General features: G+C 37.2%; 2 protein-coding genes across 2 annotated transcripts; one reads left to right on the plus strand and one right to left on the minus strand.

The window, feature by feature from the left end:
• Positions 1 to 1264: 1264 nt before the first annotated feature.
• On the minus strand, positions 1265 to 4908 carry nts (neurotensin). Its single transcript, XM_058388123.1, has 4 exons — positions 4566 to 4908; positions 3785 to 3846; positions 1931 to 2143; positions 1265 to 1661 (listed from the first exon to the last, which is right to left on the minus strand). The coding sequence occupies exons 1-4, from the start codon at positions 4624 to 4626 to the stop codon at positions 1524 to 1526; spliced, it is 474 nt and encodes a 157-aa protein (XP_058244106.1). The 5' UTR covers positions 4627 to 4908; the 3' UTR covers positions 1265 to 1523.
• Positions 4909 to 6542: 1634 nt separating this feature from the next.
• rassf9 (Ras association domain family member 9) lies at positions 6543 to 16504 on the plus strand. The gene is made up of 2 exons (XM_058388446.1): positions 6543 to 6709; positions 14492 to 16504. Exons 1-2 carry the CDS (start codon positions 6663 to 6665, stop codon positions 15756 to 15758), a joined length of 1314 nt encoding a protein of 437 aa, XP_058244429.1. The 5' UTR covers positions 6543 to 6662; the 3' UTR covers positions 15759 to 16504.
• The last annotated feature ends 729 nt before the right edge of the window (positions 16505 to 17233 follow it).

Consider the following 17233-nt stretch of genomic DNA (forward strand, 5'->3'; position numbering starts at 1 on the left):
TGGACGAGTCTGGGTTTGGCGGTTGCCAGGAGAACGGTACTTGTCTGACTGCATTGTGCCAAGTGTAAAGTTTGGTGGAGGGGGGATTATGGTGTGGGGTTGTTTTTCAGGAGCTGGGCTCGGCCCCTTAGTTCCAGTGAAAGGAACTCTGAATGCTTCAGCATACCAAGACATTTTGGACAATTCCATGCTCCCAACTTTGTGGGAACAGTTTGGAGCTGGCCCCTTCCTCTTCCAACATGACTGTGCACCAGTGCACAAAGCAAGGTCCATAAAGACATGGATGACAGAGTCTGGTGTGGATGAACTTGACTGGCCTGCACAGAGTCCTGACCTCAACCCGATAGAACACCTTTGGGATGAATTAGAGCGGAGACTGAGAGCCAGGCCTTCTCGTCCAACATCAGTGTGTGACCTCACAAATGCTCTTCTGGAAGAATGATCAAAAATTCCCATAAACACACTCCTAAACCTTGTGGACAGCCTTCCCAGAAGAGTTGAAGCTGTTATAGCTGCAAAGGGTGGACCGACGTCATATTGAACCCTATGGATTAGGAACGGGATGTCACTTAAGTTCATATGCGAGTCAAGGCAGGTGAGCGAATACTTTTGGCAATATAGTGTATATATATATATATTTTTTTTTTTTTAATCAAACACTATTCAATTTATGAAACCTAATACAGTAATTGTATTATGGCTTTGTCTCCTTCATTGCATCCTAAGGGTATGCACAGTATTGCATGCAGTTTGTAGGCATATATGAGGTGTTTTTATTAAACTAATATGTAAACACCAGTTAGTCCGACATTATTGAATTGACATGCCTCATTCCAGACATTTAACTAAGAATTAATCTTCATTCTCCTTCATTTCCTTAGGATTTATGCTTCAGTTTCCTATCCAGTGATTCTTTGGTGTGTCATGTTGTATTTTGGAATTAAGGCCTTGTTCATGGACATCAATAATATTGATCAGAAGAATGAAGACTGAAAGTTGGGTAGCATTTAGAAAACCAACGATCTCCCTCATGCAATTAAATTTACTAAACTATGATAGAAGCAAGCAGCAAATGCAATCATGGAGTAAAAACAACATTTAGGTGTTTTTTGTTGTTGTTTTGTTTTAGTTTTTGTGGGGTTTTTTTTTTTTAGAAAGAAACAGAAAAGATAATACCATGTCAATTTTTTTACTTCAGTCAAATAACCAGGAGCATGTTTTGAGTAGTCGAGTGATCATTTAATAACATCAATATATGTAAATGTAGTCATAAATATAAATAAATAATCATTGAACAAATATAATAATATTTCAAGGAAACGTACAGTAGATGCTTATTCATTTTATTTACACAGCCAGTCCCTTATTAAAAGAGAACACAGGATGCAACTCCGGTGAGACAATAAGTTAAAGCAAACCAAAGTGAACACATAAACCAGCAAGTACCACTTAGATATTACTACTGTGAAAATAGCAACGTATTCACAGAGTGCAAAGTGTCAGTTTTTTTGGTGGTCATGGGGTCAGTAAAATGAACTTCGTTTCAAAATATATGGCCGTCTCGCTTTCTTGGAATGCAGTTGCCTCTTTAGAATATATGGGGATTTTCGTTTCAGTGGCCTGTCACTGTTCTGGTCCACCTCAAGGTATTCTTGGTCAAGCTGAAACAAAAGTCAGAGAAAGAAATAAAGACAACAGGTTTTTCTTTAGGATAAAGCATCTGAGCTTATGTGTGGTGTGTGCTGGGTTTGTGATGGTGTAATGAATCTTATGCAGTGTTCCATATTGTTATTGTGGCTGTGCATAGGCTCTGGGTTCAAGGAATGATGTGGTATAAAGATGTGGTATAAATGCTGTGTGTCTGCATCTAAAGAGTTAAACCATGTAACAACAAGCAAATACATCTTTTCTTTCTCATTCCGTCTCCCACCTCTCTGGGCTGGAGAACTCTGCAGAGGGTCAGGAGGTCATTCAGTTCCTGTGATGTTTGGCTCATATCAGTGGAGACCCTCTGGTCATAAGCTGGCTGAAACTTGTTTGCGTACCAGTCATCCTGCCAGGGCTCACTAATCCTTGCCAGCATCCGGCACATGTTTAGGACAGGCATCTGCCACAGGGGGGAGCTGTGTCTGCTCTGTTGTACCTACGGGGGTGGGGGGTGGGGATAGAGAGAGAGAGAGAGAGAGAGAGAGAGAGAGATGATGATGATGTGTGTGTGTGTCTTGAGCTTATTTCTGAAAATTAAAGCAGTTTTGTGCTCTAAGACAGCAAGCCTATAGCATACCCAGTTTAAGCTTGTTACCACTTGCCCTCTGTGCATTTCCCAGCCTTCAGTGCTCTCATTTTAATGCATCCATAGTACCATCTAACCTCATTTTAAACCTGACATGCAGTCTATAAATCCTGTTTAATGCCCCTGAATCAAGAATGGCAAGAAGAAGAAGAATAGAAACTGTAAATGCTGATCAATCAATTTGCTTTCTATCCAAAAATCCAGGTTTAAAAATCAGAACATGTAAGACAGTCAATATTTTCACTAAGAGGGCAACATGTTCAGCAGAGAGATGGCTTTCTCTCTAAATGAATGACAAGCAACGAGGATATTTCATTGTTTTCCCTGCATTCCCATGAGTCCTTTCAGACATAGGATGGTCAGCAGATTGCATGTCCGATAGCTTGAACATTTTATTACACGTGTGTTTCATATATTTCAAAATAATTATTGTCGTCTCTGTGAGCAAAGCACTGGTCGAGTTAAAGAAACTGCATTTTAAGCAAATCTCTTAATTGAGAATGTGGTGCTTAATTTAATTTTGATCTATTCCTGAAATCAGTCTCATGTCTGATTGTAAATTGCATCAGTTAAACAAATGTGTCTGGAAACCAATGCAATCAATGATAAGTAGCACACTTCTAAGCTTGTCCACACTCTCCATCAGCACTTGTGGACCAGAATGAGACAGCTATACATCCTCACAAGAAAAAAGATGTCATCTCGTTCATTGAATAAAATGATCAGTAGCAAACAGACAAGAAGTGAAAACTTGTATTCCTGATTTATAGATTAATGATTGGTGCCAGTTTGTCAATAAGCCAATCAATAAAGATTCTATGTTTTTTCCTAGAGAACTAGTCTATTAATTTTATTAGTGTTGTGCTTACAGCACTGATAGCTAGAGAAGAGAAGAATCTTTAAAATGCATTCACACAGGTAATGAGCCTCACACTATAATTAGGCTTTATTTCAGGATGAATGCTCAGACCGTATTTGATGTCACAGCTTAATAATGTAAAGGTTCATAAAAATATACGGAGCATTTAATAGTGTGCTATGGAGCCAAGTCAATATCATTCTGTTTAAAGTTTAAGCACAATCACTACACCAATCGATTCAGGAAGCTTGGAAGCTTTTTTAGACACCACAAAGTGTAAATTTATAAATCTCACTTATCCGTTTAAATAGAAATGAGATTTCTAATTTATTGTCCTGATGATAGATGACAAAAATAAATAAATAAATAAAAAAAAAACAGAAATGATTACTGTCTAAAGTTAGTCAGGTTGTCCTTTTCGCAAAGGTCAAATCAACACTCCAAAGACTTCCTACTAACATCTGTAGTCACTTGAGGGAGCTCTGTAAGCGAACAGCTGTCCCTATCCCAAATCTCTATTCATCATCAAAACACTTTCACCAATCTCTCCACATTTAAAACATTTTAAGGACTTCCAGACAGCTTTAATGAAGAATTTTAGCATTCACTGTGAATGTACAGTAATACTCTACCTCTGAAGTAAAGAGGCTGCTCAGTATCTCCTCTTCCATTGCCTCTTTATCCTGATCAGCATCTGGGAAGAAATAGTAATGTCAGTTGTGTACGGATATGCCCTATGGAAGAAGTAGAAGTTTCCATCCAAGATAATTGCAATAATTGCTCATCTTCACGCTTCACTTTATAACTCAAACAATTGTGTGATCTTTCCAACTTGGCCAGACGTGCCTAAAACACACACTAACAGGGAGTGTTTTTTCACTGGAAAATACAGTGAATTGCATGACTTATTCAGATTTAACTGTTTCAGAGATGGAACCATTTGTGCAACACTATTAGGTGGGGTGTGAGAAATGTATTATTTACATTGTACTGCATCCTAAAACTAAACTTTATTAAAATATAAACTGAAATATGTTTATTTTCTTTCAGTTTCCTACCTCCCTCTTAATTATCTAAAGCAAAAAATGTAATAATAAAATGCCTGTTTTGCATCTCAGTTATATATATATATATATATATATATATATATATATATATATATATATATATATATATATATATTTACTATAAATTTAAATGTACTTAAATGCATTAACATCAACTTGCATTCCAATGATTAAATATAAAAACTCTTAAACTGTAGGAGTAGCTCTATAAGTTCAAGCAAGTAGTTCAGTTTACAAATACTTTCTATACATGTTAATATTTCCTGATGTAATATATCAGGTGTGGCAGAAAACCCCCCAAAAAATCTATGGGGTACTGATGACTGTGCAGTGATGAAGTACCTACCTGAGCAGAGTCCATTAATGGTCAAAAAGAGAAAAACCACAAAGGTCAACTGCACTGACATCTTGCTGACAATCCCACAGATGTTGCACTTTTAAGCTAGGCCCGAGTCCATAAGGTTCTTGGTCAAAGCTAGAAGGAGTGGAGAGAGAGTGAACAGGGCAAAGTAAAATAAGATAGAGAGAGAGCTCAAGACCAGGAAATCAAGATGACTCCAACAGACAGTTTCTCTTAGGTTCTGATCCAGCCTCTTGTGCTGTGAGTCCTGTTGGCTTTTTCACGAATCAACTGAGGAGTGCTGGGCTCCATTCCACCCAGTATATAAGAGCTGGAGTGATGTCACAGGCTGCTTCATTCTACCTCCTCCCTCCCCTCTCCAGCTCATTCCATCCTTCCCTATCTAGCCCTCTCTCCTATCAGCTCTGCGTCCAGCGTCTTGATGACATCAGATGACGTGACAGAAATACGTTTCTGCCACTTTGCCAGCTGACGTCAAAACCTATGTACCTGCTTATTTGAATCTTTTCTCCTTTTTAGGATGTGAGATGCGTTGTTGAGTTTGTGACGTGTCCAAAGGGCATGGTGATTGGGTGAGCTGTTTGCATTAGTGCTCAGTGAAGATGCTTGGCATGTCAGTCTTTGACTCATCTTCTTTAATTAACCTTGGAAATATATGACTAGAATCACATGGAAATATTTTCATTATTTTCTAATTACGCTTAGGTTAGCAACCTGTGAATATCATGTTGGGTAAAGGAGTGGTTGTCAATCTACCCATCTACTCAAACTGAGAAAATAATGCTTTAATAATGATTTGGATATTTACATGCTGTTTCAAAACAGAAACGTCCCTAATAAATCCAGTTTGTAGTCTGATACCATCTGTAAAAATGCCCAAGATACGTCTGCACCATGATATCATCATCAAAACCAGGAAGAGTGTAAACACACACTCTATAGCTGACAGTGGTTTTAGTTAACAGAACAGAACTGAATGACATAATCAATTATTATTTCAGCACAGATGTTGATGTGAATAGAGATCAGTCAAACGATGAGACCACAATGACACCTGTGAAATCAAAGCAACACGTGTGTAATACGGTGTAATATTTTAATTATTCTAATCAAAGTAATGACACACTGTAAATTTATCATTCTTTGAACAAGGTTCCTAAATAGATTAAGGGTATGTTATAAATGCGGGCTGTCTGTGGACTATGAATATGGCAAATTTAAAGATCGACAGTTCATTAATATAAACTAATTAGTGCGTTAATATTTTGAAAAGCAGTTGATTTAGACAGTCACTTAAGTCACTTTCCCCTTTTAACTTTTGGAGGAAATCTTCATTCAACTGGTACAAGATACAAGTTGAAGGAAACGCGTATTTTAGTTCGGGAACGCCTGACGTTTTCAGAAATTTGAATAGAAGAAATTGTCAAAAAATGTTCCATTTTCTAGGACACCCCTCAAATTAGGAGCAGGGGGATTGTTTATATGTTGTTTGCTTTGTTGTTCTTCTTCATCTTCTTCTACTTCAATGGGTTTGATGAACATTACCTGATTATTACCCTCATCCAGACTTTGCTCTTTGCTATATAGAACATCCATTAATGGCTTAGCGGGTGGGAGAAGTGGGTCTGTGGTAGATTACTGGTCATACATCTAAGATAAGTATTAACGCATTAGCCTTTGAGACATGCGGGGTTTCATTACCCTGGATATTCTCCCCTGGGGGAATTCCCGTCGCCATCTTACGGCGCCGTTAGTTTATCAACAAAAAAAACTAAACTTTTAAACGAACAGGTCTATTTTCGAACAATGTGCTTAAATCACTCCAGAAATCAATATTAGAGTATCCTTAACCCGTATATGGATTTGTGTTTTGTTATTTATATGCTTTACAGTGTGGGGATTTGAGACGTAGCCCAGTTCCCTCCTCGTTGTGGGACGGCCCATTCACACACACTAGGTTATCTCAGTACGCTGCTTTTAACTGTCTTCACTTATTAGGTAACTTTTCCCGGCGCTCTGTAGTGGACTTGTGTGCTGGACACGCGCGATGGCTCGGGACTGACCGCTGTACACTGAATCACAATGGCACCGTTTGGAAAAAACTTTCTGAAAGCGCGACTGAAAAGCAAGTAAGTGTTTCCAAATGATATTTAATTATATTTAGACGCCTACAGGTATTTTTTTTAAGCATTTGTATAGACTTGAAAACTAAAATTCTAGGGAAAATATATTTTTCTTTCTATTTTATGCCTTGTTTGATAGAGCTGAAAGTATTTTGGTGTCTGAAATGTCTTCAGTTGAAAATCCTTCGATGTTATATTAAAGGGACAGTACAGAGCTGTTGGATCATATGGTGGCTCAGGGTCGAGTTACTCCTCAGAGCTGCAGGTGCTGGACGCAGTGAAATCTCTGTGTCTGTATTAAAGTAAAACTCCACCCTGAAACACATTCACTTTATTTATATTAAAACTTCCGTGCGTTGTTTGGTGTTAACTTGTTGGTTGGCACATTCATTTGTTTAATGATGTAAGAACTTACCATGTACGTGCTACTCTGACGTCACTGGGAGGACATGGCTGGCACACTTATGCTGCGTTCACACTTACAGTGGTTTTATTATTGCACGACGCTGTCCGCTGTATTGTGAAGTCGCCAGTAGGCGTTCCTACTACTGCTTGCCAGAGTAATAACCTTTATCGGTGGGCAGCATGAAGAGCATCTAAATCAGTTTTATTTTGGCTAAAAAGAAACATTCTGTAGGAGGAGTGTTTATATATACTATTCATCTGTGTGTGAGTGTGTACATTTATACACACATCTTATAAGAGATGAAATCGAAGCAGATGTACAGTACATACATTATATGATTTCATAGGCTTATACACAACCTTAAAGATCCTTATGATGTAGTGGGATATCAGCCTTAAATAAGAGACTGGGTTACTCAGGCTATTCCTTTACTGCAGACTGATCTTTTTAAATGGGTTTAATGAGAAGGTATACAGTTAATAACACTTATAATTATCTGTGCTATTACCTTAAGAGCCTTGTTTAATAGGTATGATGTCATAACAATCGCAGACCATATGCCTTCTGTTCACAAACAAGTGTTTGGAGCTGCACAGGTAAATAAAACACAGCTTAACCTGGCAACATGACGAAAATCCATCTTGATACTAAAAGCACGAGTAATTTAATGGTGAATTTGTAAAGTGTTAAAGTAGCCTGTGTTTAATGAACTAGTCAGACATAATGAGAAATTCACACAAATGTGAATGCACAAGGTCATTGTGGTTGATGAAGTGAAAAAAGTATATATAATACTAATCCCATCCCAAACCTTAACCTCAATCTTCATATCTTTTTATACAACTTGAAGCTTGGACATTGCAATGAATTTGTTGATGTTGGCATTAACTCATAAAGATTTAAGACTGGCCAGGTTTAGTAAAGTATTAAATAAATGAAAACAAATGAAATCCAGATTTTATTAAATGTCACCCTGTTGAAGAATTGAATTGAAATGAACTGAGTTCAACACAATTTTGAAAAATAAAAGCATCTTACACAGTTGAATGCACTTTGATACCTGCATTGTTAAACTCTCAGTACTGAATAACCAATGCAGTGTTTGTGAGGACTTGCTGGTGATAATTCAGCATTAGTTCTACTGACATCATTACCATCCAGACGCATTTATAATACTTGCTGGGATAAAGGTTTATTTGCAGCAAAAATACAAACATGACTAGTTTATGTCTAATGGTGCAGGTACAACCTGTTTTGGAGCTGCAGCATGATATTGCTTAACGTTAGCACTGAATCAAGTTATGTATGGAATAATATACAATGGGTCATGTTAGCATGGGAAATGAACTGGAATGAACTTTTGTCCAAATGTAGTTACATTTATTGTTCAAAAAGCAAATTATGGATGGATGGTACCACTTAGAAACCATGAAGATGGCCTAGGGCTACAATTGCTGATAGCATTTGGACTGCAATTGCCACAAACAGTTTTGCACTCAAGTCTCCATCAGTGAACAGTGCCTACACTTGACCATGATAGACTTTGTGTTAAAGCAAGAACAAAGTTCCTGGTTACGTAAGTGTACTTTTGTAACCATATAGCATACAGTTATAGAAGGTAAGTCTCTCCGGTGTCACTCAGATCAGGACACACTATTCGGCTGTCTTCAAAATGTTTTATTAGAGTCTATGTTGTAATATCTTGTTAATACAGAAACAAGAATGAGTGCATTAATATAAAGATGTGATTTGCCTTGCAGCTGGCCCTACTGCAATAGCCACTGTTATGAAAAATCAATCAAAATCATCTGACCAGTCAGAATCGAGAATAAGTCTTTGTAAATGCTTATGAGGCATTTTGGATTTCCAACACATGATGTTTTTTTTTTTTTTAATATTAAGGCACAACCACCTTTAAAGCGACACACACTGTAATTATCTCAAGTGTTAAGATGGAAAACAGATCAGAGGTAACTGCCATCATCTGTTATTTTATGTGGTGCAGGAAGACTGTCTTGTGTGAGGTGGATCATTTTATTCCTCAGCGTGTTTGCTATGAAAATGCCTCTGCTACAGTATGATTTTTTCCCCCTTTTGCAGCAGTCCATCACAACAGCCAGGGTTTGAAGTAAATCACAGCTTTGCTACATGTGGTTATTATACATGCTATATTATACACCTGTGCGTCCTTTGTGTGTGCCAGTGAGCATCAGTAGTCATTTATAATCTATTTTATAAGCCACGTCGTCCTGACTGTTTATTATAATAATTAAGCAATACATACTGTTGTGACAGCTAAATTGCTTTGTTGTATCATCTAATTATATAAGTGAGCTTGTGGACAGAGTTAATCTCAGAGCATTAATCAAATTTTGTTATATAAGTCCAAACATGCTGCGCTGTCAGCTCACTCCTTTAAGATTGTTTTGTCTCGCCTGAAGATGACTATCTGCTGTCCCGCTAAAGATCAACAGCCATGTTTATTCTGCCTAAATCCCTCATCCTTTTTAGATAAGGCGCAGGAAAGTCAGGAAAAGTGTTTCTTCTTGATGTGTCTCCAGTCAAAGCCAGAAACAAAATCCTGTCATGTACTTGAAACATTCAGTTGAGAGGTGCTTACCAACTCGCTTTACATGCAAAGTCATATATCGTTAAATGTTTTCTTAATAGGCTGTATTTACGCATTTTAAAGCCTAGAGTTAAATTAAGTTAACTTGAATAATCGGGAAAGTACTTTTTAAAGTGGAGAGATTTTTTTTAATTACGTAAGTAAATTTGTAAACAAAAAAATAATTAGGCTTCATGATATTCTGCCATATTCTTCTTGGTACATTTGTGTGGCTGAATCCTTAAAGGAGTTCCTTTGGGCATGTAGTGCACTATATTCAGGGCTTTAACTGGATGCTCACTGTGGGTTTATTCCTATGTGAACACAAATACAGAATAAAATGGTTGATTGTTCTGTGTAAATATATGAAATGAATCTGAAACATTAAAGTTTATTAACCTTGATGAAATGTGTTTGCTTTAGACTGTGACACTGGAGTACATAAATACAGTGATACTCAAATACAGTGAATAATATGAAAAAGTGTACTATAACACTAAACACTGCTTCTGTTATTCATGATGCCTTTGTACCAGAGGCCAAAAAAATGGAATATGTGCCTTTATGGTGGTGTCTGTATTCAGCATTGAATTTCTTTGTCATGTCACAGTCCACATGATGGTTAATGGCTCATATGTAAGTAGTCACTCAGGGCTTTTAGAGTTTATAGTTTGCAGTAAGTATTTCTCTTTTACCTAACCTACTAAGGGCAATATATTAATAGAAACTACTTTCAGAGTAAATGGTGACATCAAACCCATTTTTGCTCTGTAAGATGCCCCAAGTGCTTCTTCATCAGCATCAAAAATTTGAAGGTGTTATCTTCAACCACTAAAATTCTGTGTAAGGTTATCCCAACATAGAGAAAAACATCTCATACTGAAAGCCAGCTCACTGTACCCATAAAAATAATTAATTTGTTTATATTGATTCATAAGTCAATTTGAATGGCAGTATACTGGTATAAAGGGTTAAAGCACTTATACATGCTTATTTGCATTGAATTGCTTTGATCCCAACTTCATCATCAGCTGCAGCAGCATCACTTCATATTCTTAAATATAACATGCACTCGGGTATTTTACCCTATATTTATTTAAACATACTTGCATTATTACTTTTTAACGTAAACCTTTAAACACAGATCCTATGTTTTTTTCATGATTATACTGAAGGGATACTGACAGCCTCTTAGTAACCATGGCGATGCAGTCTTCATGCTTAAGGACACGATGGATGTGCCCAGTCTGATGTAATACAGGTCTATCATCATAAGGGAGAAGGGAGTGTTGGCTGAAATAGCAATGCTCGGTATCAGATTGTCATAATTTTTCAAATAGTTTTTCATGCATTTTTTAATTTGTGTACCTCTAAAGTTCACTTTTAATATAACACATGCCTAGAAAAAACCTAAATTAGTATTTTATAGCATAAAGTTACACATTACAGTGAATCATTATACAAATTATTATACAAATTATACAAATGATTCTGCATTACTGAGGCAGTACAAAACAAAAAAATAACAAAGGCTGCAGGTTTTACATGCAAAAAAGTAGTAAATGTGAGACAGAATTCTCCAGAAAAACTGTGCCAGATTCTCTGAGATGCTCAGTAAGACTAATGGCCGCTTTTCTTATAAAGCTGCACAATTGTATGTGAGTCTTCTGATGGATTTTTGCAAAAGAGTCTTCACACCAAATATTGAACATGATACGTTTATTAATACTTACTGCTCCAGTTTTCCTTTATGCACAGAACGTCCTAAAAGTCTCCATACATTGTGGAATACTTTTTAGCAAAATGGTATTTTACAAAACACCCTCCACATTCTTTTGAAAAAACACACATAGCGTCATCTTTCCCGACTTTGGCTTCAAGTGACGTATATAACGTGCTTGTCATGTTTCCTGTTGAAGTACATCATAACCTTACGACAGCTTCCTGATCCAACCATGAGCATGAATTCAGTAGGTTCTTCTTTTGCCAAAGGTGTTCTTAAAATTTAAAACAACAACTAAAGTATGAAATTCATTTCATTCATTTCCCCGGTGTATTGAGACAGTGTAAGGAACATTTCATTTCATTATTTTTGAAGGCATCTTGGCTTTACAGCATTCCTTTGTACATGCTGACATTTGCACAGAAAAGTGACCTGTGGAAACTCAGCACTGACCTATTTAAAACAACCATGGTGGTACTGATTTTATATGGTAAAGTAATAAAAAATCAATCAGGGAGTCATGGAGCTCAGTATTCCTAAGGCACATATACTAACGCCTGAAAGATTCCTTACGTTTGAAAATACACTCATTACCATCTGAATGACATTAATTCTTTCTGCTTAGTGGTCAAGCACAATGCAGGGTGTGGAGGAATGCAACAAGGTCGTTCTGTGTTGCACTCAACATGTAGTTTGTCTCTAACGGTCACGAAAACACGGCACAACAGGTCACAACAGGAATAGATCCTTATATATTAATGTAGTTGAGTACAGTACACTGTATTTTGACTGTAGAAATGTTCACATACATCTTTGCTGTTAGTTTCTCTGTTCACAGAGCTGTTATTCCACCTAAAAAGTTTCCTATACCTCAGCTTCAAATCTCTATTTTTGTTCTGATACTGCCATGGAAATAGTCTGTTGGCAGGAAGTGTGTAACAGGATGCTGCTGGTGTCCACTGATTTTCACACAAGACAAACACAGGTGCTTCCATCCCCCATTTGGTCCTTTCCTGTATAAATATGTACTTACGAACGCCTGTGTACAGAGCAATATGTAAAAAAAGTCAAAATTATTTATAATTGTACACCATTGCAGCATTTATTCTAATAGTTACAGAAAAGCAGTCAGGTAAACTGTAACATTTACAGTCGAAAGAAACTCTAAACTGGCATTAAGTTTCCCACAGGCAGCAAACACTAATGAATTAGTGACTGAGAAACTAAATTCCTGGACAACACACATATACTGTGTCAATATGTCACGCTTGATTGCGTTGCCTCTGTTTTACATACAATTTCCTCGTGTCCTAATTGCTTGGCTTTTAATGCAAGAGTGCATATTTCATGCAGACATACGGATGTGTAGGTTAATCAAATTCAACTAAGTAACATTAGTACATGGTAATGGTTAATGCTGGCATGATTTTGATTGCCAGGATAAGAATGTCTGCATGGGTGAGAGTCATCGGCGTGTGGTTTTATGTTCTTCTTTATTAGCATTTATTTAAGACAAGAAGACTGCAGGCGGTGGAGGTGGCGGAATAAGCATTGTGAAACTATTTCCTTATGTCTAGTTTCTAACCATTACCTAAGCTCTATTGTTACACTGTTAACCACTGCTAGACGTCATTGAGGTAGTCATGGCAAATTTCAGAGCACTTCTTTATGTTTAAGAGGGACAGCAGAAATTAGGTAGATGCTGACCCTGGACACAGAATGTGTGTGTGTGTGTGTTAACTACAATATAACGTCAGTCATACTGTATACAATTCACGGTATGACATAAAGCTAGCTTTACCACACATGACCTAAAAGAATTAGCTAGGATTGCTAGTAGTGGCTCACACAGCAGACATGTATAACATATCATGTACTGTTTAAATAAATGCTTAATATTTTATGTCATCCACCAAGTCCATGTGAGTTAACTAGAGTGTGAGAATTCAGACAGTGCTGTATACACTCACTAAACATAATGAATAAATCTCACCACAGAAAGCTTTTACCTGCATATGATTTTTAATTCATTTAAACATTAAACATTTCAATTAAATCAGAAAAATATTTATTTATATATATTTTATTAATAGGTCTCCTGACTCTACTTCAGACACTACATATGTGCTGAGGCAGCAGCTCTGTACATTTCGGTTTAGCGCACCTAGGCAGTCTCTGTGTATGCAGAAGATATGTTAAGTTGTTTGCTGTGTAAGTAGCTCAGGTATTTACTTGGCTCAATTGAACTCTCAGGATCTTCTAACCATTAACCAGCCACTCGCATTGTTGCATACGTATTACATTCCACTGGGGTCTTTTATCAAGGACTCACACAATATGCCACTTGTTTTTCTGGGCCAGGTGGAAACCTAGATAATGTTGTGCCGTGGTACAAATCTAAAAAGACCAGGTCAACAAGCAAGTTGTGCTGAAAAGTTTTATTTTTTTTAGTACAGTTGGCTTATGAAAATCATTTTTTTATTCTATTTGATTTTTTATGCTATTAAATTTTTTATTCTTATCACAAATGTCAAGCATCAAAGCTATTTTTATGTTTACAAAACATGACCTTATTTTTCATTTAATATATATATATATATATATATATATATATATATATATATATATATATACTAACATTAACATTATCTCATCTAACATTGCTTTAAGCACACAATACGTTTTTAACAGCAAGCAATTTATATTCAGAATGCAAATCTGTGGAAAAACTGCAAAGATGTGAGATTATTGCTTCTGATCTGGTATGTTTTGCTTGATTTTAGTCTTTGCTAGGACACAATACATCAAAATCTATTTAAGCTACTATCAAGCAACCTTTTCTTGACCTTACTTAATTTCTCTGGCTGTGCTCTTTAGTTACATGCTGTAACTTGTGTAACCAAGTCAATTTCCATTTTAGTTGTGATGGAACATGGAGTTTTGTACTTAAGCAATTTACTCATCATTTTCTCTCATTTTCTTTCAGCTACTGAATTGCCTCCAAAGAGTTCAGCTTTCATAATAAGCTATTTTGTGTTTTTTTTGCCTCAGGTCTAAAGAAACAGAGGAGACACAAGCAAAAGAAATACAAGTTTTAGTAGGCAAAGAGGAGAAAGTTGTTTCTGGTGTGACTAAGCATACAACCTGTGCTGATGTAGTACTGGCTTTACTGGAAGACCATAAGACCATACCGGAAAGTAAAAGAGTCCTACATGGAGAGCCAAAAGAGTTCTGTCTCCTGGAGCGGTGGAAGGGCTTTGAAAGGGCTCTGCCGCCCCTCACCCGTATCCTCCGCTTGTGGAATGCATGGGGTGATGAGAGACCCTTCATACAGTTTGTATTAGTGAAGACTAGTGAGTTTGTACCCAAAAGGTCTTCAAAGTCTAAGGGGCTCAGGTCTAAGAGATGGGAGCAGGGTCCAGCGCAGTATGCCAAGAACATTCCTCCAGAGCGGCAGAAACGCATGGTGAAGAAGGCCTTCCGCAAACTGGAAAAATTGCAGAAGGCAGGAAGTTCAGATGGTTCAGAGGAAATTGACAAAATGGTGCAACTTATCATCTCCCAGGATTTTACCATCCGACAGCAACTCCACAAGATACGGGAACTGGACCTGGAGCTCGAGCTTGTGGAGCAGCAGCTGAGAGAAAGCTCTCTCCTTGATTCTGGACTCACTGAGAAATCCAACAGCCAAATGCTTTCCTTGCCCATATTCCAGAGTGAGGAACTGCAGGAATACCTGTATACCAGTGATGGTATTGCACAACTGGACGAACAGGTGCTCAGACATAAGGAACTCATCGATGAGCTTTCTAGAGACATTGACCTGGAACTGAGGAAAGCTGTTTGCACATTCGACACTGAGGAACTTGAGGGGGCAACAGCTGCAAACCCTGCTTTGGAGTTTGACTCTATCTGTGCCCTGTCCACTGCAGAATCTTTAGAGCTGGATACCTTGCAGAGTGAGTTGGAGGCAAGTATGAAAGCAGGAATTTCTCTCCACACCCAAACCCAGGATCTTGAAAAGGAGCTTCAGCAGAACACAACATTGCTGCAGTCCAGGAACCAGGAGTACCAGCACCTTATTGCCCAGCTGACTGCATTGCAACTGGACGAATGTGCTGAGCCTCCTAACCCTGTTCACCTGAAGAGCCCAGTCAGACCTGCAACCTCTCAGAAGAACACAGGGACACTTAGACAGAAGCTTTCACCTAGTGATGTGACAGACACAGACTCAGACACTGGAATAAGCTCCACTCATAGTCAGGACTCTCTGTCCCCTTGCGTGGACAGTCCACCCCCCTTGGACACTGATGTCTAAATGATGGACGTGCAAATACACAGTACATTGCCCACTTTATCAGCTGGTCTTGATGAATAGGTGGTCTTAAGGAAGCTTTTTATAATTAAGCTTATTCATGGAAGCTCTTTATAATTAGGTCCTTGTTGACACGTCAGAAATTGTGATGCATTAATATCAATAGCAGTGAAAAATTTGCATTTATAATTTGACTCTCGTAAACAGCCTAGCTATCAAACAGGCACCAGTTATAGAAATAAAATCTCTTGTGTGAGCGGATAGTGGATGATAGTGGACATAATCAGCATCTCTATCAGCACCAATGACTTTTAGATAATCAGCTATGACGTTATGTGTTAACTTGTATATAATTTATTTTCTCTTGGACAAAAAGAGAACTTTTATAAAACTTTGCTTTTTATAAAACATACAGTACAAAGCTTTTAGACATATCTTCAGAAGACTGGACTTAGTGATATAAGCTTCACTATACACTATATGGCCACATGTTTGTAGACACCTGATTATCACACCCGTATATGGTTCTTCCCCAAAATGTTGCCACAAAGTTGGAAGCACACAATTATAGAAGATGTCTTTGTTTGCTGTACCGTTACAATTTCTCTTAACAGGAACTAAATGTTCCATTTCAACAAAATGCTAATTTTTCACAGCTGGTTTTTCTTTCTTTTTTGTACATCTTATTTATAAAAATGTATTTAAGGTATAGATATAATAAATATAAATAAAATAGCTAATAATTAAAAGTATAATTGTTTTATATTAAAACATACCACAGAATTGTATTTGTGTTAAACCTCTTCTCAGAAATTCGTTGTTGATTCACTGTATAAATCTTTTTTACATCATGTAGCCTGATTCATAAAGCGATGATATGAACTAATCGTTATTTGTACAGTAGACAATGTGACAAACATACACGTGATTAGAAATTCTTTAGAAATTTCTTTAGAAAATTTATTTATTACATAAATGAGCTTATTTTAATCACCCACAATTTCACTGATTCAAAATGTATTTTTACATAGATGAGGTTAAATTGATGTACATGTCAAATTTCCAGTAAACATCTTGGAGGATGTCGCCCTTTTATAACCTTAATACTATTTTTTTCTAATAAAATCACACAGTAAGATTGTGTAAACCTTCCTTTTTAGAATAGCCACTACACTATCATCACAGCCTCAGTGGAAACGAAACAGCACATGCCGCAGGAATGCAGCTTGACTCAGGTGTAATGATGGGGTAAGTGAGGAATTCTAATAGAAACCCCACCGTACACCTCTTCAGTCCAGGCCAGGAAAGAGATATTTGGGCTGTTTGGCATGAAGCAATTCTCTCATTTTCTTTGTCTTTGAATGTGCAACAGGCCAAGGCAATCTCATTAAAGTGCTATTTTGTTGCTATGTAATGTAATCTTCTCCTGCTCACTCACATAGGGACATGTTTTTTTCGGTTATCATGTACAATGTGTT

The sequence above is a fragment of the Hemibagrus wyckioides genome, linkage group LG04 (assembly GCF_019097595.1).
Source record: "Hemibagrus wyckioides isolate EC202008001 linkage group LG04, SWU_Hwy_1.0, whole genome shotgun sequence".
NCBI lineage: Eukaryota > Metazoa > Chordata > Actinopteri > Siluriformes > Bagridae > Hemibagrus > Hemibagrus wyckioides.